Source organism: Oreochromis niloticus, linkage group LG16 (assembly GCF_001858045.2).
Source record: "Oreochromis niloticus isolate F11D_XX linkage group LG16, O_niloticus_UMD_NMBU, whole genome shotgun sequence".
NCBI classification, from domain to species: domain Eukaryota; kingdom Metazoa; phylum Chordata; class Actinopteri; order Cichliformes; family Cichlidae; genus Oreochromis; species Oreochromis niloticus.
The window spans coordinates 7698364-7722754 of NC_031987.2; the positions used below are offsets into that span (position 1 = coordinate 7698364).

Consider the following 24391-nt stretch of genomic DNA (forward strand, 5'->3'; position numbering starts at 1 on the left):
CAGTGCGCGTCTGCAGTTATCTGTAAAACACGGTGGAGGCTCTGTCATGTTTTAGGACTGCATTTCAGCCAGTGGTGTTTGAGAGCTTGTCAAAACTTATATGATTTTACTGGGGATACTAAATACATTTTTTTATGATCCACTGACCACTGAAATGAAAAGTTAGAGACTCTTTCAAAATAACTGGTGAAATAAGTGCACAAAGCTGTTTTGAAAATAGCCACTGAGTTTGAGAAACAGTAAACAAATGCAGACTTCTAAAAGGAAAAGCGCCTCAACTCACCTGTGCAGTTGTCTATAACATCATGTGAGGAAGAAGTCACTTTTGACCCCTGGAAAAAATGACCTCACCCACAACAGTTCCTGCGTAAACATAAGCAGCTGTGCACAAGATGCTGAGCCAGTGACTCAAGTGCTGTTGTAGGTTTTTTTCTTAAACAAAACAAAATGTAATAATAATTTTTTAAAAACCCACTAACAACAAAAACAGGAACATCCAGATGTCTTTCCTTGGGCTTTTTTTTTCATGTTAATTCTTTCTAAAATCTGCAAACTGTCTGGTGACTCACTGCAAACAAAAATAAGAGGGTTGAACATAGAATTGGAAACAGTTATCTCAGCCACTTCAAACGAAACATGCCGAACTGAAAATGTGAAAGACAAAGTGTTCTGCAATGTGGAGAGCATTTGCATGTATGGAGAGCTGACAGTTATTTTTGTAGCAGCAGCTGTCGTGTGTTACAGAACACTCGTGGCTCTTGACCATAAAATCTGTGCAACATTTTAGTATGTCAAATATAACCTAAAAAATACATAATACTGCCCATGCTTCCCGACTGTTTAAAACAATTATACAGTAATGCACAAAAATCATGAGCCAACCCTCACTTTTTTATATTTTGCGAAGAAAATGGGTAATATGTGCAGTGAGTTACTGAAACATGTGCAAACACATGGACATACAGAATATAAGGGAAAAGCTGAGTTTGTGCAATTCTAATAAGCTTGAAAGTCAATATTTGGTATGACCACCTTTATTCTTCAACTGAGTCTGAACTCTCGTAACATCTTTAAGTAGCCTTCAAGAATAGTTCTCCAAGTTTCTTTCTTCTCTTTTTGAATGTTTCTGTCTTTTCTTCCCTCCTTCATCACGATGATGACTGTTTCCATGCTCTGGGGAGTCCAGTCCATGTTTGATCATGTTCCATTGGCTTTTACCTTTTCTCCCTGTTTCCCCGGAAAGGCTTCTTGACAGTCACCCTTCCATTGAAACAATTTCTTATGACGTGTCAGTGAACCTCCGATGGATCAATGTCCAGGTGCTGCGTTGGATATTTTTCTGTTTCCTTTTGATGCAGCTAATACCTCTTTGAAAATCACCTACATGGTGCAAAAATACTATTTTATGTATGTCAAACTGTTTTATCTTTGCAATTTTTCATAGAATTCAACTAAAGAAATGTCAGTAAATACACAACACTGGTTCATCCTTTTTTTTTTTAACTGTGTTAAATTGTGTATTTAAAAAAATTCCATTGCTTTGAAAATGGTTGTGTACAAGAAGAGGACTTAAAAAGAGTGAAAAAGCACCCTGTGTGTGCAAAGACAGACTTGCTCACAACCACTGTGAATGCTAGAAATCCTCATTAAGTCATTCACAGAATCATTTTAGCTGGATTGAAAAGTCTGTTGTGTCCACAAATGTTCCTCCCCTAAGTTGTTAAGGTCAGTAAGTATAGTAGTGCCTGAGTGTGCATGAATTATTGTCATATTTTTTCTCTCCATTCCCGAAGGTCAGGTTTTGGTGTACGCCTGCCATGACGAGTTAACTGCTGTAGCTGCAGTTTAGTAACATTATTATTTACTTAAAACCTAAAAAAAATTGATCAAATTCAAAGCTGGCTGGCTTCATCTGACAAACCTCTGGGTAATCAGAGTGTGTTTACTGGAGCAGAGCCTCATCTCAAGGGAGTCCTGCTCAGCCTTCAGATTGTGAGAGTGCGAAACTGTGTTTCACCACATATTCACCGTGGCATTCAGAGGGTTGCTGTTTCATGTGGTTCATTTTACAGTCAGTGAGAAATGAGAAGAGCAGACAATGACTGAAACCATTAAACAAATTGCTTTCATTAAAATGACAACTGAAGTTTGAGAAAACATATGAAGCCTGGTTTCCCTTCCCACGAGTACCACCACTCACATACTACACTAACAATATCTAGACAAATTAAAGTGCCTTACTTTATATTATGACTGTGAACATTTCTGAGAAAAAAAAGCTGAAGTCTGAGGTGGATAATTGAAAGTGTATGACTTTCCATGCACTTTCAGCCCACAGATCACCTCATCTAAAAATAAGTTACCAGTGCTTGTAGAATCTTCCTACATGAGAGCTCTGTGTCAAAACTGGATCAGTTAAAGGCAGGTGAGAACACTGAGGTCAAATTTATTATTGTAATGCAGATAGCAGATATGAGGCCATGAATACCACATGGCATTATGCATGTGTCAGTTATCTGAACCAGCATGAGGTATAAACGTTGACCCACGGTAGTAAAAGCACAGAGCCAATTCTGGAAACACAGTGTGACCTTGTGCCCTTACTTCAAAGCACTGTCGTGACTGTGTATCATATGAACCTAGAGAATTGTGTTCTGCATACATCAGATTACTCTGTGTTAATAGTCAGAGTTTTTTAAAATGATTCAGTGAGACTCTGGTTTTTTCTATCTTTAAAAAGATGTCAGTCTTGGGCTACGTTGTCCCTGAACGTTTAAACCTGGCATTGGAAGACAAAATTTACCCTGCATGAAATAAAATAAAATACACACATGATGTGGGTTCAGTCACCTTACAAGAATGGTTATTTCCATTTAACAAGTGTTCCAGAAACAAATGATTTGAAATGTTTTCTAAGTTAGTTAAAAGTAGCATTATGTAGCTTCACAGTGCTGAAATACTGGCTCACATCTCTTTGCTTCTTGCTCACAACAACAACAACAGCCATTTTATTTTTTGCTTTGATACTGATATAAAATGTATTTATCTTTAAAAGACAGGAAATTAATGTTACGGCAACCGAAAACACCCCAGCTCCATCAAATACAATATCACAAAAAGAAGCTCAGAGAGGTACACAAACAAATTAAACACAACTTAGCCCAACAACTTAGCCCAACAACTAAGTGTAAATATATAACATGAGGGTTATAAAACTTAACCCTAATTAGTAAAACTCGTAAATACAGGCATTTTCATCTTCAGTAGGAAAAGACTGATGTCCTTGTAACAGTAAACCTGGAAAAAAAACCCAGAAAGTATGTTTGAACTGCATGTCAATAAAATCATGCACAACGCGAAAACCTCACAGCAGGCCAATGGCGCGTCAGATATTCCACTACCAACAGAAAGACAGTGGCCCGTACGGGGATCGAACCCGCGACCTTGGCGTTATTAGCACCACGCTCTAACCAACTGAGCTAACCGGCCATGTGAACCGGAAGCCTTAAACCCTCATTCATCAGGCAGCTCTCACGGTAGCTAGAATGCTTGAGGTGCAAATTTACTGTGGTTAGGGATTTTAGTTTGTTTTCTGTAAAGTGAGCGTTATACGAATTATTCTTGGCTGCTTCCTTTAGTGACAGTGTCCTTGGCCCGTGTGGGCAGTGTTAACTCTGCTGCCAGCTGAAACCTGCACAATCAGGGAGAATAACCCCAAACTCCAAACCCTGGATTTCAGCTGACCTGAGCTAGTGTTCCCTTAATTTAATGTCAGGACAGTCACTAAACATCCAGTCAGCTTAATACTACATTAATTTTTGATATAAATTAAATTAAGCACTTTTTACTTAGCTTAGGCGGTTTACACACAAGTTTGCTGGACCCACATCTGTGTGTATATCCTTATGGTCCATTACCTTTTAGTGTTTGTGTTGACTAAACCTGGTGGATACGGTCATGCTGGTTCAGTGCCAGTCCCTGAGAAGTCTCTTAAGTTCACAGTTCCCTTTACATGCTGCAAATCTGTAGCCCGAGACAGACTTATAAGGACACACAGCAGCAAATGTAAACAGACGGGCAATTTTCATGCTTGCAGTCGTGTCCAATGTGGCATTTTCAAAACAAAGCAAACCATGCCATGAAATAAATGAGATCCTTGCAACCACATAGTGCAAGGAATGACTCTGATGTCCAAGATTTCACACTAAATCATATCAAATGGCTGCCTCTCCCTTCCAGTGCCAGCTACAATAAAAGTTGAAATGACTACAAAGTAAAAGATAAGTGCACATTTCAAATTATGCCTGAAAAGAGAACACAGTCCTTAAACAGGCTTTTATTTTGTAGCAGTGAGGAACAGATGGCAGCCAGATATGACTTCACAGAACAAAAATGTCCATGATTGCTCTGATGTTAATTAGAAAGCATCACTTTAGAAGTTTATTATCTTTAGCATAGATGTTAAAAAATGTTTTTGTTTTGTGTTTAAAGTTTTGCCTTTCACCGCCAGGATTAAACTGCAACTCGTTTCATTTTCCAGAACAATTTATGTGATTTTGGGGTATAAATATCCATTTGCTCCAATACCAACTTACCTGGTGGTCCATAATCATACATAAATACAGGGCTGCTTCCTCATATTGGGCCACAGAAGACAACAAACTTTCATTTACAGCAAATGTTGACTCTGAAATGCAACACCAATTACAGACAAAACTCAGAAGGACAGTACCAGAAATATAGAAACAGCAAAATATTTATTCACCAGTCAAAACATAAAATTTCAAAATGAGGTCTCCGTACGGTGATGCATGCATGCCAAGACTCCTGTTACCTGATGACATTTATATCAAGGCCAACTTTAAATGCTAAAACAGAAGGCGTGGACTGTACAAGCTGGTTTGTGTATTTCTGCTGGGAGGAAAGAATTAGTCGGTGATGGGAAAATGAAGCTTCCTTTGAAAAACGGTCAAATCTAGACATCAGGTGGGTTCGTGAAGAGCATAAAAATGTACAATGTCACAGTCTGCAATTTCCAACACATCAACAGCAGAGGGTTTATTAGTCGCTGAACATAAATAGCCATGTCCTGGAGAAATCATGCAAGATGATGGGGGGGATGGGGTTGGTAAGTCTCAACCAGGGACGCAGGAAGGATGAAGAGTCTTGTAGTCTCCCTCAGTACCGAGCGGGTGAAAACGGGTGGCAGTGGCTGTGGTGGGTTATCAGTTCTCAAGGAAAGCCACGTAGTCAGTAAGTCTGGCCAACTGCTGCTCATTTGGAACCAGCGAGACAGGGGGAGGATCTGTTGAAGGAGAGACACGGAGGAGGAGAAGTTGAGTCAGAGGGGGATTCCTCTTGTGCCAAACGCTATCGATCTTCTTACATCTCTCCAGTTTTAGCTCTACAGCCCACATGCTCTGACTCTGAAGATCAGCAGGGAGCGGGATTCGAGTAAGACCTACTGTTCACATCTAGAAGTGAGCTCAAGACTACTCCCGACCTGTTAAACAACAACTACCTGAGAGGCCAGCACAATATTTTACATCCATCTCAAACAGAATCGTTTCCTGTGTGAGATCAACAACTAAAAGAGCCAATAAAAACTAAGGAAGGAAAATTGGGGGATTCATGTGGGTGGGTTGGTTGCATGCATGTGTGCAGCAGATGCTTCAGTCATGCAGTAAGTTCTGATGATTACAGATAGGACAGATGTCCTCCTGGTATGTCCGCATAAATCAATAAACCCGTGGATTAGTCCTTGACGCTTTGAATCGGGGACATGTGACAGTGATAAAACTTGGGCTATATGGACGATAATCACATACTTCATGAACTTCAAGGAAAAACAATGTCAGCATGACCCAAGTCCTAAATCTGTGCTCACAACATTTTTATGTGTCTAATAAAATCCCCGGGGAGGAGAAAGTTGGGAGTTGGATGCTTGGTTCCTTTTGAGTCCTGGTCACAGTTTAACAGAGCAACACTGCCACCTACCTGGTTTTTTGGGCATCACCATCCTGGTGTTGGGGTCTGCCTGCCAGCCTTGGCTCACCACACCTTTGAAGTGAGGGGAAAAAATACGCTCAATAACTCTGTATAAAGTAATGTGATAAAATTGAGAGCAAGATTACTGGCTGACTAAAAACAGCAGATATAACATTACCCTTCACTGCCTCTTCCACAGAGTAGCCCACAAAGGCAGCAAAATCCTCCGCTGTGATGGAAGTGTACGCCTGGGCCACCAGGCTGTACGCCCGCTGCCGTGTGCTCTCTGTGAAGACATATGAGATAGGTGCATATGGAGTGCATATGAGCTAAATCTAGGCTCTGGTTCTATTTAAAGTGCACAGCAAACAGGGCAACTTGCTGGGAGCTTCCAGGCACGAGGAGAGTATGATGTTGCAGCATTTTAACATGATATTTAAGCAACATGTATCGTGTAAACAGCACTTCTAATGAGCAACAGCACAGGAGGTCATATGCTGTGATGAACAATTGTTCAGGAGTGATTTATTATATTCTAAGGAACAAAGCTCTGAGAACCAGAAACAGATCAGATCATTATGAACCACTGAACAGACTGTTCATCTCATAATGTACAAAGCACAAATAATCTGTATTCACAGGCTGTTTCAAATTAGATATGAAACATATATTAAAAAGTATTCTGAATACATCTTTCCCTCTGAGCACAACTTTATTATATTTAAAAAGCTGGTATGAAAATGTGTGTGTGTGTGTGTGTGGGGGGGGGAGACCTTGTATAACTTGTTTTCACAAGCTAGCAATCATACATGAAGATATGAGCTCTTAGAGTTTGGTCTGCATGCTAATCTTGAAGTTTTTTTCCTCTTTGAATGATCAGAAACACATTAAACAAAGCTTGTTTTTTCTCATGGACATTACACTGGTGCAGTTTATTTCAACTATGATATATCCCATGATACTGATGCTCAAACAGGTTACAGGGCTGAACAGAAACATTTTCTCCTTAGACCATGGCCCTCAGTGTGGGTGTAAAATTGATTTGGCTCCAGTTTATAAACAGAACTTAACGTTCTTTTATTTTTCCCTCAACTCTGAAGATGTCATGAGGATCTCTTTGGTACTCACAAAGTTAAAGTCCTGGAACAGTAAGCGGATTTAAATAAAGCTCCAAATTTCAACCCACACCTTTGCACTCTGAGGGTCTGTAATTCTGGAAATATTTTGCATGGGTTGAATGAAAAAAGTAAAGCTGATGTACACAAAATCTGATGATTTTTGCAGGTCACCTGGGATCACTCACCATGCATTAAGAACACTGTTTTTGTCTTGTTTTGTTTTTGTTATCATACTATTTTCCGTTTAGAATATGCAATGCAATAAATGCAAGCCTAATCATTATTGCATTTTCAGGCAATAATTTGTGTTCTTCCACTGACTTTAACACTTTCATGTCATTGATTTAGTTTTATGGATATTCAGAGGCTTTGTTCTGCTATGGTCATCTGCACTCATGTAACGCGCATCACTGATCTCATCCCTGGGGCATCACTTAATACTGAAATGTCAATGCTGCTGGAGAGGATTTTCCATCTGTAGTACTGTCTCACTTATGCCATAACCCAGATCTGTCACTCCCAACATACAAGCATTACTGATGATGCATACATCATCAGTAATGTGTTTTCCCAACTTCATGTTTTAAGTATGAGAGGTATCATCCTAATAAAACTGAACAGCTGCATCATGGCTTTAGTCTTAGTTTCAAAATTGTTAAATCCTGAGTAAATGTCAAGTGATGGTATTTGATTCTCTATCCATCTGCAAGATTACACAACGCCTCCTGGACCAAATTTCAGAGAATGTGGTGGGAAAGGAACTTAACAAATTCTGATGCAGATTTCTTTACAACTAGACAGTGGACTGACCTTGGAAGAAGCTCTTTGTTTCTCACTCTGCTGACTTTGCAGATTTTTCACCTTTCTTGTGGTAACTGTATATGTTTGGCAAGTCACTTCATCCCAGCCCAAACAAACACACAATGACACACAGCTCTAACAGGAACCGCTCTGGGAAAATCAAACAAAGCTAGTCTTAACAAAAAAATTGTCTGTCTTTAATTCCTTGTACCATCTGGGTTTGCTTTAAGTGAAATCTTGCATTTTGTTGTTCAGGAAACTTTGACTCGAGCTAAAATGAATTCCACAATCAAGGACACTTAATTAAAGATCTGTTAAATGAAGCATGCTTAAGCCGAATCACGGATGTGCTCACACCACAGACCCGCTGAAGGCTTTATCAGCAGGCTCTGGCTTCGGCTTCCAAACTGCCCTGTTTATCTAGCCTGACTTGACGTGCTGTGGAGATTACCGTAGGAGTGACAGGGCTTCAAAAACAACACAAGCTGGCAGGTATTCGCTGCTGCTACAGCAGCTATCACGTAAGTGCCTCGGGGTTATGGCCTTTGGTGTTTTATAGCCTAGCAACGGGTTGTGTGTATACCAACAATCAGCCTCATGTCTGCTGCAGCCGTTAGCAGCAGTAACAATAACAAGTGGGATGAGAAAAGACAGCTGTGTAGGGGAAGGCCGGAGATTGTCAAGACCGCGTTCCCATTGTGATGTCCAACGAGCTTCCTGTCCTAAATGTTACTGCACTTATCGAAAAGAGGCAAAAAGAAGCTGAACACATGTCTTGGAAAATATGTCAACACTGTTTACGCAACAGCTGCACTTGAGTTTTAACCAAAGTCATGACTGTAGGTGGCATTTAAGCATGGGCGGAGGGGTGATCTGTGGGTCCAGCTCTTGGGAATTTTGACCATTAGATACACCAATTTGTTTTTTTCCATTGATTTATTTAAAAAAAAAAAAAGAAAAAAAAAAAAGAATGGTGTGATTCTAATGACTGAGATCAGCGTGGGTTTGTGTTTGTGTGTGGTGGGGATCATTAAATCTATCCCAAAGAGTCAGCAGTTGTATAAACTAATAATTCATAATCATATTCTGGCGGGGGTGTTCTGTCTCACTGAAACGTTACACAATCCTTATTTATTTAAATACTGTTCTGATTCAAACAGCCTCTTAAATCAAGAAATCCAAATGAAACCCTTTATGCTGTGCATCACTAAGTGAAAAACTCCCATCTATTAAAAATAGACACAGCTTATAAAACTGCTTCTTGTGTTAGAACAACTTTCTGGCAGCTGACCATCTGTAAATTCAAATGCTCCCGACCCAACAAGGCCGGTCATCTGAAGGGGTTTTTTCTGTAACCCAGCCTCGGGGAAGATGTATATTTTTACCATGGCCTCTTGGCCTCTGGGGAATGACTTGCGTGGCAACTGGACGGGCCTCTCTTAGTATGCCCCTCCGACACTTCAGAGTTGGGTTGGAGGTGCTGAGTAAGACATCAGTGAGTGGGAGGATGGGAGTTTTATGCAGGAGAAACGGGACCTGGCTTGTCCTTCCCTGTCAGTCTATTCCAGGGTGAGCTATCACCTCTCACCATCTCACCTCTTAAAAATAGCCCCCACTTTTCACCAGCAAAGGCAAAGCAGACAGGACATGGCAAGGGCCTTTATTTTTAAATACAGTCCACTGCCAAGTAAGAGCAGCAACAGACTGGGAACCATTTCGATGGAAGCACTCCAAAAGTCTGTAGCACCAAAATAATCATAGTCATGTAGGGGTTTCTTTCCTTTTAAACCCCATTTATTTAATATAAATAAATCAATATTTTAAGTTGGGCTTACATTGAGCTAAAAATAAAGAACATTGCTGCTTCAATTCATGCAGGTTTATTACCAGTAAAAACAGACTTGGTGATTACAGCGAGGTCAGTTGATCACCAATTCCACAAAACAAAGTGAGAAAGGAAATCTAAAATCCTAAAAATACTACCGTCCTAAATACTACCTGTTTCTACATTTAACAGACTTAGAGGTACAAAAGTATAAAAAGAACTTAAGAAAAAGTATGAATATGACACTGAAATTAGATATTGCACTGACAGGGCAAACTGTTTCAGCCCACATCCTCTTTCACCTCCTTAATATTTCATTCAACATTAAATTCAGAGTCCTCAGACAAACACTGCCCTATTTCAAAAACCTTCAAGAGTACTTAAGTTCAAAACAACTTCAGTTCTCATCATTCCTCTTCTTCTTCCTCCTCTTCCTCCTCCTCCTCCTCTGCATCCTCAAATTCATCATCTCCAACCACTCCAAAGTCCATTTTTCCAAGGACTCTTTCGACATGCTCCGTTGATATAGTGAAGTGGTCCATCTTCTCAAAGCCTGGCTCGGGCCTCTCTTCCCCCAGCGAGGCTTTGGCTGCATCTTTGGTCTGTGTGATAAGGCCCTTCGAAGCCAACAGGAACTCAGCAGCTCCGCTCTGCTCCAATGCCCTCACAGCCGTATCTGTCAGCTCTGAGCTGGCCTGCAGTCGCTCACCGTAACGCTGAGCCAGTGCCCGCAGAGCTGCCACCTTTTCATCTTGCTCTTTCCCAATCTGCTCAAGTAAAATGCCCTTACGCTCTTCTAGTACAGCATATAGCAGATCAAACCGCTCAGCGAGGCCCTGCTTGGCACGCTGAGCGTTTTCCTGAACAGCACGGCAGGCATCTTCCATCTGATTGAGCAGAGTCTGCAGGCGACCATTGCTGGTCACCAGAGTATCGATAGCATTACTCAGTTCACCCTTCTGGGTCTCATAAACAGTTGTTAGAGGGGCCACCTCGCAGTCCTTATGCTGGCCAAACACTTTGCACATGGAGCAGGTGGGTGTCTGGCAGGTCACACAGTAGATGTTGATTTTCTCATCCTCATGTTCCTGGCACTTTGGCTCTTTGGACTCTTTAGGCTTCAGGTTGGTTTCCGTCTTTCCACTGCCACTTAGTTCTTGCTGCTGCTTGTAGATGTCAATGATATTTTCCACCAGCAGGTTTCGCTGAAGCCCGTGCACACCATGGCGGTCGAGCACAACCTCAAACCGGCAGGTAGGGCAGCGAAAGACGCCGCCAGAAAAGCGATACGGGTTGCGCGAATCATAGAGGTCACTGGCACAGCTACGGCACAGGTTGTGCTGGCAAGGCAGGATGACCACAGGCTTTGTGAACATGTCCAGGCAGATGGGGCAGCTCAGCTGCTTCTCAAGGCTATCCATGGGGCTTGGGGGCCGAACCACAGATCCTGTCCTCTGGATGTCCATTTCGTAAAGTTTTATGTGTACACCTAGACTAGCAAGCCTTCTGTTCTCACAAGGAGAAAGCTAAAAGCTGAGTCGCTAAAACAGAGTGCAGCGTCTAAGAACTTCTCCTGTCGGTGTGCCGTACTTGAAATGCTGATATCTATTCTGGTTGAGAGCTAGCAGCTCTGTCCTTTATACTGGACACTCACAGCTGGTGACACCCGATCCTTTCCACCAGGCATTCCTACCCGCTTGCTAGCCTAGGATCTTTTCACAGAAACGCCCCCTTCTACCCATTGCAGCATGTGTCACATGTCCCAGTGGGCGCCGAGTCCCCTCTAACAGTGACCCAAGTGGCCAACTGAGCACAGACAAACAGGGTCCATGTGACCGGCTCAGAGGAGCTCGACCTGAGAAAGGGGGCTCAGTATTATTGGTAAACAAGTCTGTGTCAAGATCCTGTGACTTGGCTGTTTTTCCATTTGATTTCTTTTAATTTATCTGCTCAATGTGCCAATTTATGTAACCGGTTCTGTTTAGTAAATGGAGTGACTGTACACATATACTACAGAAAAACACTTTTCATATGTTTTAGATTAAACTAACTGATAACAGCAAATGGCTGAGGATCAATTATGTTTATTAAACTACCACTGACACAACATTTAAGCCTCTTCTTTTCTAAATGACAATTTATCTGCTGGTCTCTTTCTTTTGCAATGCTTATACTTCAGCACTGGAACCTGATGCTTTTAATAATAAAATCCACACTTTAGTGAGACTGTTAAATTAAATTAAATTTAAGGTAAGATGATGATATATTTGATTACTTTTTGGGTTCTCAATATATTTAATGTCTTCCTTTTGTGGCTTTGATTTAAACAGATTTATTAAAAAATATTCAGATTAATTTATATGTTTGGAAATGTATTCTTTTAACACATTGATGGAAAAAATATATATTATGCAATATTCTAATTAGTCTGAGCAGTATGATAGTCATGGATACACTCAGTACACTAAGTGCCTGGAAGTACGGTCAGATTGCATTGATTGTAATCTTGAATAAATGCTGCAGTTCTTGACTGTTGCGCATTTTTTGTTAATGTTTATTCACACGTCCACTAAGCAGTTATGACCAGTGGTTGCTTAATTGTGCTATGACATACTGTACTGAGCATTAATATCAGATCAACACACAGTGTCATAAACATATGTGAGAAGCTATTCTTAAACTGTTGCACAATGTAATTGACACATGATACAAATGCAGCTAGAACTGTGACGATCAGATGATATAAATTTATGACCTGATGTTTCTAGAAAATCATTCCTTTGAAGTTGAGAAGGTGATGTGAAAAACAGGCGAAAGTATGTAGGTATGCAACCACCTTCTTAATATGCAAGTACTCTGTTGTGGATATCTGATGTACCCTTCATGACCATGAGGGTTTCTGTTTATTTTCCCATTGCTTTGTTGCATCATAGCCCTGACTGGGTTCAGCTGTTGCCCCCTGCTGGCAGTTATTCTAAATCATTTAGGAAACTTTTTTAAAATACTGAACTCACTTAAACGTGCTGACAGAATATGTTGCCTTAGTTTCTAGTTTCAACAGAGCCAAAGTTATATATTAGATAAAGAATTTGTGGAAGTATAATTAATCTGAAAAGTTTTTTAACAGGTCAATGTGATGCACGAGAAGTCAGCTGGTGTTTTTAACATTTTTTGGTTACCTCTAAGGGCCTCCATGACATGAAGAATATTCTCCGACCACTGATAAGCAGCAATGGCTGTGTAGATCCCTGGAAAGTCTCTCTGCCAAATACGCTGGCCCACTGCCCAAATAGCTGCTAATTCAGGATTTGCCTGCAGGAAACAAGTGAGAAGCATTTCAAACACAATCAGAATGCAACACTTGACCAGGCAGTGGTTTTAATGCTACTGTGAAGAGCATTCACACCCCAATATATATGTAAGACTGTTGGATCATAATGGTTCCATCATCCTTAAATTGTCTTTTCTTGGACTCTGCAAGAAGTCATGACTTGATTGGCAGTACCATAATTCCATTTATTTCATAGTGCTCTTGGTTGTCTTAGCAGGTCCAAAAAGTTTTCCAGTGGGGCAAATTGATCTGCCAGGACTTAAGATCATTTTGTCACACAAGTAAAAATTCCAATTACATGTGTTCTTAGTTACTTACATGTACAGTTGAGCAACTTTTCTATAAACATGAAACTGGTTGTGTCGGGGTGGTAAAAAATGTTTGCCCTTAATATTAAATATGGTGCAGGCACCACAATGGCAAAAAGCTGATGAAAAACACAGACCATACATTTCTAACTTCTAAGCTGGAGCTGGAATACAATTCCTTATTATCAGATTGTTCTGAAAGCTCCCTGAAAAGCCTCCAAAGCAAACAGAGACTAGAAAAAGAAATCTTTATTCCATATTAGCCTCTCTCCATTGGCTCCTTGTACCATCCCTTTGTCATGCTATGATAAATCTGGCTGCTCAGTCATTAAAGGACTTCTCCACTCCACAAGTTTGTCTTTTCTCATTAAATTAACCAGTCACATGACATTAACAAAATGCTATTCAAATTGAGCATTCGAATGAGGAAGAAAGGTAACACAAGACACTTTGAACGTGACATGGTTGGAGATGTCAGATGGGCTGGTCTGAGTATTTAGGAAACTTCTGATCTGCTGGGATTTTTCCCCACATCTCTAGGATTTACACTGAATTTTCAGAAAAAAGGAAAATATCAAATGAGTGCCACTTCTTGTTGATGACAGAGTTTAGAGGAGAATGGTCACACTGATTTGAGCTGATAGGAAGGCAAATCCAATGGCCTCCACAGTCACCATATCTTAAGCAAGTACAGCGTTTTAGTTGCAGAACAGGAGATTTGTCATCGATAAACACCCAACAAATCTGCACTGTGTGATGACCTCATGTCAACATTGACCAAAACCTCTAAAACCACTAAGAAATTTTTCCAGCACCTTGTTGAATTTATGGCACGAAGAATTAAGGCAGCTCTGAAGACAAAAGAGGGTCCATACAGTACTAGCAAAGTGTACCTTACAAAGTGTCTAGTAACTGTATACATGACAGTATGAGTAGGTTTAAAAAATGTAATAAAACCAACATTGGATTTTAAAGTAAACAGCATTTACTGTTCACATTTACATGCTCAAATGTTATTTCTTTAGCAGTGTTTACACATGTTTTAACAAGCTTACCGATTTTATTGCTTGGGGAATCCTCTTCCATAGATACCTGGCATTATTCCTGTTAGGAAAACACACATTCATAATACAGATACAGGCACAGGCAGCAAAAAGGGGCTCATCAACTAAATTGAGTTCAGCTGCCTGCAATCTGAGACAAAAATATACATTTAAATGTATTTTTTAACATAAATACATAGACATCAGATATCAGTGACTTACATGTCATTATTAAGTAAATAGAGCGCCAGCAGCTGAGCGTAGACCTGAGGTGTTGCAATGCCCCCTGGAGCCTGTTACAAAGAAATGCAGGTGTGCGATTAAACATTGGAGCTAAAACAAGCGGAAAACTGAACAAATGTTACTTCTCAGAGAAAACAGGTTATTATTATTGTCTTATTATTGTCATAATAAAAAAAAAATAGTCGCTGATGTTCACCCAGCCAACAGCAAGCGTCCAGTTAATAGTTTTAGCTCCTGCTAACATTACAGTAGTGGTCTCGCTCACTTATTCTTATACTATAAACTGTCAGTCCGAAAGCTGCATGCAGGCAGGCAGATAGACAGACAGACTGTCAACACAGGTAAGACTTAAAGGTTCTTAAATCAAACACATAACCTGCAGATATGTTCCAATTTAACGGAGAGATTATGACCGCTAACTTCCTACTATCTGCTGGCAGGTAAAGGCAAAGATCAAGCAAAGAGCAGTCCAACATGAACACGCTGCTACAGCCTATATCTCATTTTTAACGTGAGAATGTTTCGCCTACGAGTTAACGTGTTTGATAAGTTGATTTCCCAGAGCTTTAAGGTAGGCTACACACAGGCTAGGTTTTGTAGCCAGTACGCTAGCCTAAAATCTGTAGAAACCGCACCGTTCCCATCATGCTTTCAAAGCCACAAAGTCTCTGAGACCTTCCTGTTCATATTTAAGATCACAAAGTCCTTACCTCGAGCTCTTGGGCTTCACACTGCTCTAATAATTTATCAAAATTTTCCTCCATAATCACAGCAGTAGGCATGATGATGCCTAGCTGTTGCACCGGAAACTTCTGCTTCTTCTTCTTCTTTGGTGTCTTAGCCGTATTATTACGAGTCCGACGTCGGGTGTGTGCTCACTGGCGTCCTCGGCTGGCTGTAAGGCAAACTGCAGTGAAATACAACTGAACCAAAATAGTAACATAAATAAAGCATAGATAAATAAACTCCAAACAAAAGAGAGAACATATAAGAAGAAAAATAATTTTAATAGAAAAGTCAAAAGGAAGTCTGCATTCACAAATCAAAGAAATCTAAACCCTAAATCCAGAGAGCATCCTGAGGGTATACAATTTTGCTGATATACTTTGGATGTGAAAGGTCACTCCTAATAATTAAAAGTTCTTTTAATTGATCAAATTTGTTTTGTTATGACACAAGTTGTCTCTTCTAGTCTGACAATGACCCTTACACAGTGCATGAGAATGGGTCATAGAATGGTTTGATGTCTATGTGAATCACATGCTATGGCCTCACATTTTTTTCCAAATGGAGATCCTGGACACTGCTGGAGGAGACTCAGAGCTGTGGGATTCTGAAAAAATGACAACTAGCATTTTTTTTTTCACTAAAAAACAAATATTTGCCATTGGTGACGAGCAAAAACCTGTCAGTGCAACAAATTTCACCCTAAAGCTGCCCTAATACATTTTCCCCCAAAGCTGTATGACAAACATGTCTGAGTTACACAGAGGAAGACTGGAGTCAATGCAATCAAACTGTTTATCAGAGGGATATGTGTGATTTTTAGAACACTGGAGCCTAACATTAGTAGCCATAATGTTAGCTTACAACCAGGTGTTGTTTTGCTGGCTTGTTGTCACTTGTGCAGAGACAGGAGCGTTGTGTGTGTAATCTTGTAACAGTAAGTAATAAGCTAATATCAGGAATAAATAAGCACATTTATGCACTTTTTGTGTGGTCAAAAGATTAAGAGGAAAACACTTTAAAAATAATCGAGAAAACTCCTACAGTGTTCATCAAACACATAACTATACTAAGATTTTTGTGGACAATGAAAGAAAGATGATGACAGCTTTTTACTAGATTTTGAAAATGTGATACTTGCAAATGAGCTTAAATATATTATAAATGGGAAAAATCTTACAAGCTATGTACAACAAATGAGCCAGCTAATCTGAGACGAAGGTCTGACTCGTTGTTAAAGATATTTGCAGTAACTATTGTTTCTTTAAGTAAATTTAGAGTTTAATGAGTTTTATTCATATAAAAGTTCTTGTCATTATTATTAAATGCTGTGGTTCGGCAACGTTAAGATATACGTGCAAGTTTAGATTTATTGGTACTTCTACCAGGGAAACTATCACTCTTTAAAACACTCCCAGTGCTGAGAGATACTTTTTTTCTCTTAATTCACTAATGATCTTCCCGCCAGTGGTGGGCATTCCTCTATTTTAATTCCTTTTGATCTTTTCTTTGCCTTTGATGGTGGTGACTACACATACCTTTTTATCCCATCCACCTCTAAAAAATTAGCTTGGCAACTGAGACACAGCTCTCATGTGTTTTCTTTATTTTGACAGATATTCTACTGTTGATATAGAAAATTTATCATTCTCCAAACTTCTGACTTTTTTATCTGCATTGAGGGTGGTATTTTGCAATCTTAAGGAACACTAAATGTGTAAAAACAAACAAAAAACACCCCTCAGACATCTTTTTCACACTTTAATTACAACATTTTTGAATTACTTAAAAAATCTAGTTGTACTGACAAATCTGAGATTTTTAAAACTCTTTTTTAATGTCACAACCTCCAAAATATTTGTTTTTATCATTGCTGAACACAACATGCACTAATCAATTTATCAGCTTCACAAGCTCTTTTTAATCTCTATGGAAATAATAGAAATCTTGTAAAACAACGCATATGGACCAATTTCCATTTCATGTTCCACAGAATTGTTCCAGGGGGTTTTATGGAGAGTATGCGAGATTACTTAGTTAGACGGTCTGGGGAGGATGTGTGGAATGGGGACACTGATCTGTTTTGCACTAGCAAACAAACTCATGGGCAGGCAGCTGAGTAGAGTTGGTGTGGTCAGCAACAGGCATGACAGCTGAAGAGCAGAAATACGGGATTCCACTCACAGGCAGATTTTCAGCTGCCCGACCCAACCCTGACACGAGAGGGAGTGGAAAATCAAAACAGCAAACAGATTATCACATTTCTAGGAATCTTTTTGTTGATTTAACTTCATGGAAGGCATATCAGATATCTGGCATTGTCCCTGATTGTCAGGAGGTATCCCAGATGTGCTTCAGGTAGACTTAAAGAGCTACTGGAGGTATACAGGGTAGAAATATGACTACGATGCGATCTTGTAATGTGAAAGCAGTTTGATATACCCTTGAAATTGAGTTTTAGAAGAGCTGGAACTTATTTATTGCTTTCCAGGAATTGATGTTAAGTTAGACATTTAATTTGTGTCTTACATTGATTCTCATTCTCCTGCTTACCTGTTTACCAACTTTGAACTTGCTTTTACATCTATGCTTTGCTCTCTTAAAATTCCTTTAATGCACACAAATTTAAAAAAAAATCTATTTGTGTCTGAATTACCTTCTGTAACTTTCTGAAATCTTCATTGGCAAGAATGAAAAGTCTCATCTAATGTTCTGCTAATTTCACCATGAGATAAGACTGGACCTTCCTATTACATTACAGTCACAGTACTACAGTTCTCAGCAGCCACTTATTATAAACCTAGAAGACTGTTTTCAGATGTGCTACCTTGACCCTCCTGTCACATCCTCAATAAATGAATAAAGTATATAGGGACCATAATCCCTGTTATGGTGTAGGCCAAAGGAAAGGATCAAAGAAATGCAAAGCAGCGGTGTTAATAGTTTAATAATGCTGAAAGAGAATCCCATAAACACATGAATGAATCACATTCCACCACATAAAGGACATCAGAACAGCTTCTTTCTCTGAAGTGTGGATAACATAGAATAGAATATAAAGAATAATAATAAAAACAGATTTTATTTACTTAGCTTCTCCTCTCTAAATGTATCTCAGTGTTCAGCTCTGAGAAGAAATCCCCATGTGCCGGATCAGTGGAATTCATGAGGACTTTTGATGTTCCTAATTTTTTATATTCGTGAAAGATTCAGCTCCAGACATTATTGAGACTCTCTGACTCAATCAAATGTTGACATGGGGAAAACATTTTAAAAAACTCATCTTAAGAGCCTCATAAACTGTCAGGTCTTGCAGATTGAGGACCCAAATGCAGGCTCTAAAAGGCAGGCGGAAATAACACAAAACGACCTTTTATTTCAAGTTGAGGAAAAACAGCACGTAAATGGTGAAAACACAGACAACAATAGTGAACACAACAAAATAATTAATACGTAGAACTGGAAAAATATAAAGACCATAAGTTAAAAAAGAAATCAAAACCCTGAGGGATAATTAGACTCAGTAATAATAACAGAAATTGTCCTGATAAATTAAAGTCAAAATGTAGACAATAAACCAAGTACAAAACAAAAAAGCCAAACAAAAAAAGACCCTGAAGGCAGAAGAATTCCCAAGGAGTCCTACGACGAAAATCCAGGACCATGAGATAAACACCCTATTATAAAAATAACTCTGTGATTTCTGTAAGAGAAAACACTGTTAATGATGTGATGTTGTATGGCTTTAGTTCCACAACTAAGAGCTGCTAGGCTTCTATAAATAACTGAGAAAATGGGTCTTTGATCTCTGAATTGTAAGAGTTTAATGACACTGAACGCATGACTGTCTTTGGGCAGAAGGATGCACTGAGAGGAATTGTTGGGTTGCTTATTTTCACTTAACAAAAATGAATGCAGGTGTCTCATGTTCTCCAAATCTTACCTTATTGTGTCCTTTTTAACAAGATTAGATATTAGAAGAATATTAGAAGATGGGAATACATTTTTACTAATACTAATTTTTAATATTAGTTATGCTCAGCTTGAATCAGAAGGAAAAGAAGGAAGCTTAAAAAAAATCTATATTTTCTGTTGTCTACATTGTAGAGGGTGACTTTACCTCTGAAGGGGAAAAGGGGAGTAGGGAGGAGGTTAAAGTGGGATTCAGCAGGTGGGGAACCCTAACATCAGTTGTAGCCACTCAGTGTGGGGAAAAGTGGGTCACAATAGGTGAATTTTCTTAGTGTACAGCATGTGATCAGCTGATATGGATATGCACTGAGGTTCACTGCTCTTTGTGGATGTAGACAATTTTGTTGTACGCAATCCAACAACATGTACGTAGATGTTTCAGTCAGTGTAGGGGATGGAGAACCGTTTATACTAACTTTATACTAGATTGTATAAAGTTGGTATGAATCATGTAAACATCATCAGCTTAATTTCAGATTCATCTCTGCTAAACTTGATTGTAACCTAACTCGCACCACAGTCACTGTACACCAGTCACACACTGTTCTATTGTGTGTGACTGGTGTTCTGTTCTGTTTAAAACCATCACAGTACAGCAAACTGACCTGTTTATTTTGTGCTAACCTGCAGAGTATTTTCATGTAGTCTTTAAATAAAATAGTCTACCCTAGTTAACAGGTCCAAACAGAAAGATCTGGGTTGACCAGGTTTGAAGCTGATCAGTGTCTCTGAGCCTATAGGAATCATAAGCTGCCTATACCACTGGTCTTCTTCTTCAGTCACTATCCCAAACTCAGGGTCTGACTGGTAAATTAAATAGTTTATTTCAGTTTAAATCAGTTTCTTGAATGTATTCATTTTCTTTCTCAAGTTACTGGTAGATGAGGCTTAGATGCCAAAGCTACTTGATTTAGCTGGATTGCAGAGTCAAGCAGATCTCTTCACAGTATTTACCAACTCTTAGAAAGCCTTTCTGGTAGAAGGCAAACTGCCAAGAGCAACACCAGTTTTCTTATTAGGGATACTGAGGCTGATGACAATGGTGGAGATTGTATATGCACTCATTCACATGATTGCAAAAGATATCCCCCTCAAAATATCATTTGTTTTAACCCTCTTGAACAGTTGACTAGCTCTGTTATTTCTGGTCAGATCAGCCTGGTAATTTTTGAATTTGCTGTCTTTGTTGTTCTTTTGTTGTCATAATGCCTCATATGCGCCTTATTGTATAACTCTTTCAATAAGGAATATTAAAGAGGAGGAAGAAAAACAAAGTGCCAATGACACAGTCTTGTCATCTCTCCCCTTTACATTGTGTGAACACCGTTGTGTCAACCTGAGTTATTACTCTGTGGGCTTACAGAAAAGGACAATGCAGCCGCTTTGGGGAGTCATTTCCTTGGGGAACAGGAGAATTGTTCTGTGATGATTACTTGTAACCTCTGGGCTATTATTTGAACGGAGTGTCCACTTTTTAAATGCCAGATAGGGCTGGAGGTCTGCTTGACTGATTAAGCCATTTGTTGAATGCTCTGTGCAATTTGTTTGCAGGTTTTCAAAACCACTTGAGCACACAGCTTGACTGTAAGCTGCTATTTCAGCGCAAGAATCAGTCAGAATGAGACTAGTTTTATTATCTCAATCTTGGAATTTTAAGGATATTGTATAGCGTTTTCATATTTAAAAAAAATATTGTGTTACATGTGTCAATTTTGGATCCTGTTTTCCAAGGAAATAGGTAACACTTCAGTGATAACTGCCAGCAAACCCAGTTAGGAAGTAATTTACATGAATTACTTCCATAACTCATAAACATGGGGGTCAATTCTTCTGGTTGCTATAAGACGTCAGATTGTATGTCATGTTACTGAAAAATGACTCAACTTTTCACTTGATTTATGTCTTAATTAAATAGTTTAATCGGTTCATAGTGTCAATCACTACTTTAAGGTCGTCCCTTTCTCCATTAGCTGGTAAATTCAAGTTGGCCTTGTATGTGTTATGTATATGATTTATTAGAAATACAAGGATCTGAATCCAGCGTTACAGCAAACAGTAATTTAAATCAACAATCAAGCTTAATAAATTTATTTGAGGATCATTTTATATGGAGTTCAGTACCCAGAGATCAATAAACTCCCGTCTATGTTACACAACTATACGTTCTCATTTCAGACTTTCTTCCTTTCATTGTTGTTTCTAAAAGGTACTCTGGGGGATCTGGATGGGAGCTGTCACCAGTTCTCAATGATCCTTCTACTTCTGGCTCATTTCATTGCTTTCCATTATGCCTCCAACACACAGGCCTAGAAACGGTTCAGCGACACCATTGTAATCACAGGTTGATGGAGTTGGCGAGTGGTGTTTGGCAGTTGCTAGGTGAAATTTGCTGTAGCAATTGCTGAATTTGCCTTTAGTTTGCATGGAAAACATTAGATTGCCTGAAAACTTGCCAACAAGTGATAGTGAAGTCATGAAAAGGGTTACACAAACACAAACGTTGAGATATTTTGCCTTCAAGGTAAATTCTGAAATGTGTGAGTTCACCGCAAAAACTCAAAATCTTACCAAGTATATTTGTCTTATTTCTAGTCAAAATTTATCTGTTACACTTAAAATAAGACACAATCAGCTACAGGGCAACATTTCAGTAAGCTAAAGGAACTTGTTTCAAGACAGTGAATCTTGAAACTAGAGAAAAACAAGAGATTTTTCACTTGTTTCACTGGCAGATTTTTTTCACTTAATACAAGATATTTTAGCTTGAAATAAGTGAAAAAATCTGCCAGTGGAACAAGTGAAAAATCTCTAGTTTCAAGAAATGTTGCCCTGTAGCTTATTGTGTCTTATTTTAAGTGTAATCAGATAATTTTGACTAGAAATAAGACAAATATACTTGGTAAGATTTTGAGTTTTTGCAGTGTTGAAGTGCTGACACACAGCTCTTACTTTGATGGTTTGCATTGCACTTTGTTAAATTTTGCTACTGCTTGTTGAGAAGCTGGCAAGTCTTTGCAGACAAGTCAATGTTTTCTATTCAAACTGGAGGCAACTGCAGCAATCTGTAAGCTTTCAAAGTAATCGCAAAGAGGTTTTCGGTGCAGCACTGCATACAAATCAGTACTCACGATTATGAATTTATTTTTAAACAACTGTTCTCTTCTGTCTTTGCTTTTCTAATCATTCTTTCTTTGTTATCATGAACTTATTTGAGTTATTGTGCTGCACCTTAATTCCCATGGCCCTGAAACGGAACACTCTTTCTACCACAAAGACACTTTTCATGCTAATTTATCCATCTATCCTTTAACCAGACCACTTCTTAACTCATTTGTCTCCCATTTGACAATTTACTTCCATCTTTCAGCCAAATACCTGAAGACTTCTAGGTTAACAAGTATTACTAAAGCATCAATATTCAGCTGCGTTGGGTCTAATTCTGCCCCAGTTAACTCATTCAGGTGTATTATCCCCACAGCTGTAGGCTATAAATCATTCACACTGACTGTTTGGTCCCAGCAGACGAGAAATATACCCTGTCTTTCTACAAAATGAGACATTTATATGAAAACAGGTCAAACTGTGTGTTACTGCTTTGCATCCCACATCAGGGTCACTGCAGCCTTATTTGTTTTACTTTTTCTAGTGCTCCCATAGATGATTTAAGGGTTCCGGTCGACCTGCTTGTTATTAAGTATGTTTTCTCAGAAAATTCATGTTTAGTTTATAGAGTTAAGGAATAAAGAAAACCAACAAACAGGAGAAGCAACGTGCACCTTTGCACATGATCAAAGTGCTTTGTTCTTTTTTAAGTCTGCACAAATTACTACTCTTATTATCTTCAGAACTTTATTTAAAAATACGGTGTTCTTGGTGATTTCAGGACCTGAGGTGAAAAAAAAAAAAATCAACCTTAAATAATTCAGTCACGTTTTGAATCCATGCTTATATCTCAAGTATAGTTCTACCTAATTTTCATACCATCAGGGCCAAACATGTTTTATTAAATGGTTTTCTTTTGAATTAGTCAAACATTTGAATATTCCCATTTTCACTTTCTGTTTTTCTCGGGGCGTTTACCTACTTTTGGTGCCTCTGGCTGACAAAAAAAATAAAAAATAAATAAAAGTTTCCATACCTCGAAGAAAAAGGGGATACTGCCTAGGGGACTTGTGAAAGTTTGGGCTGCACCACAGGCTGGATATTCATAACATCAGTTCTTGCTTTGTAGTTTGCAGAGTCTTATTTCAAGGACACTTTCATTTCACTGTTAGCTTTCACTATTAAGTGATCGGGATGTGGTAATACTTATATTGTTCCCTACAGGTTATCTTGGCATGGGCAGTGAAGTGGATATGATGTCATGATGTGGCAGTTTAAGGAGTTAGGTTTGTGTTTTAAACTCTGTTATTCAGTCGCAGGTTGCCTCAGTTTCTTGCCACAGTGGTGAAGCCTGGGGCCAACCTTGTATCATGTGACTAGAACACTTGTTCCTCAGCTAATTCAGGATCTCGTGGCTCTTTTAGTTACCTCTGACACCTGTAGGAGTAAGAATTTACTTGTTCATCTGCCTGTGCACTCTCCTCCGGCACCTCTCAATCTTTGATGAAAAACTTCCTTCCTCACCTCTCCTCCAAGTGAGACTGTTTCCAAATATTACAATCAGTTCTACAAGTCACAGCCTCCATTCATGCATGGATCCTGTCTCTTCCCCTCTGTGCAGCTCAGTCTCACTGCACTGCCACATTTTGTTTTTCCAACTGACTGGAAATAAACACATTAAGCACATAGCCTCTTGCTTTCTGGGTCTGTAAAAGTCATCAATGTGACACTACTAGCAGATATTGTTTTTCTATGGTTTATCACACTTTCAAATCATCTTTATTGTCATTGAGCATGTTACAGGCACACAACCAAACAGATAAGTAAAGCTGAAGTGCAGGTATGATCTTTTTTTTACAGGATAAGTAAAAAAGAACACGTCCTCATTACAAAACATACTGTGTGTCCTTGAAAACATATCCACTCATGAAGAG

General features: G+C 39.1%; 2 protein-coding genes and 1 non-coding gene across 3 annotated transcripts; all 3 read right to left on the bottom strand.

The window, feature by feature from the left end:
- Nucleotides 1–3415: 3415 nt before the first annotated feature.
- trnai-aau (transfer RNA isoleucine (anticodon AAU)) lies at nt 3416–3489 on the bottom strand. Its single transcript has one exon. It is a non-coding gene; the product is annotated as a tRNA-Ile (tRNA).
- Nucleotides 3490–4738: 1249 nt separating this feature from the next.
- cops8 (COP9 signalosome subunit 8) lies at nt 4739–15519 on the bottom strand. Its single transcript, XM_003451899.5, has 7 exons — nt 15368–15519; nt 14637–14707; nt 14427–14475; nt 12912–13044; nt 6167–6274; nt 5998–6060; nt 4739–5305 (listed from the first exon to the last, which is right to left on the bottom strand). Exons 1-7 carry the CDS (start codon nt 15437–15439, stop codon nt 5226–5228), a joined length of 576 nt encoding a protein of 191 aa, XP_003451947.1. The 5' UTR covers nt 15440–15519; the 3' UTR covers nt 4739–5225.
- On the bottom strand, nt 9547–11931 carry LOC102082093 (E3 ubiquitin-protein ligase TRIM63). The gene has a single exon (XM_074527741.1). The coding sequence runs from the start codon at nt 11196–11198 to the stop codon at nt 10140–10142; it is 1059 nt and encodes a 352-aa protein (XP_074383842.1). The 5' UTR covers nt 11199–11931; the 3' UTR covers nt 9547–10139.
- Nucleotides 15520–24391: the final 8872 nt, after the last annotated feature.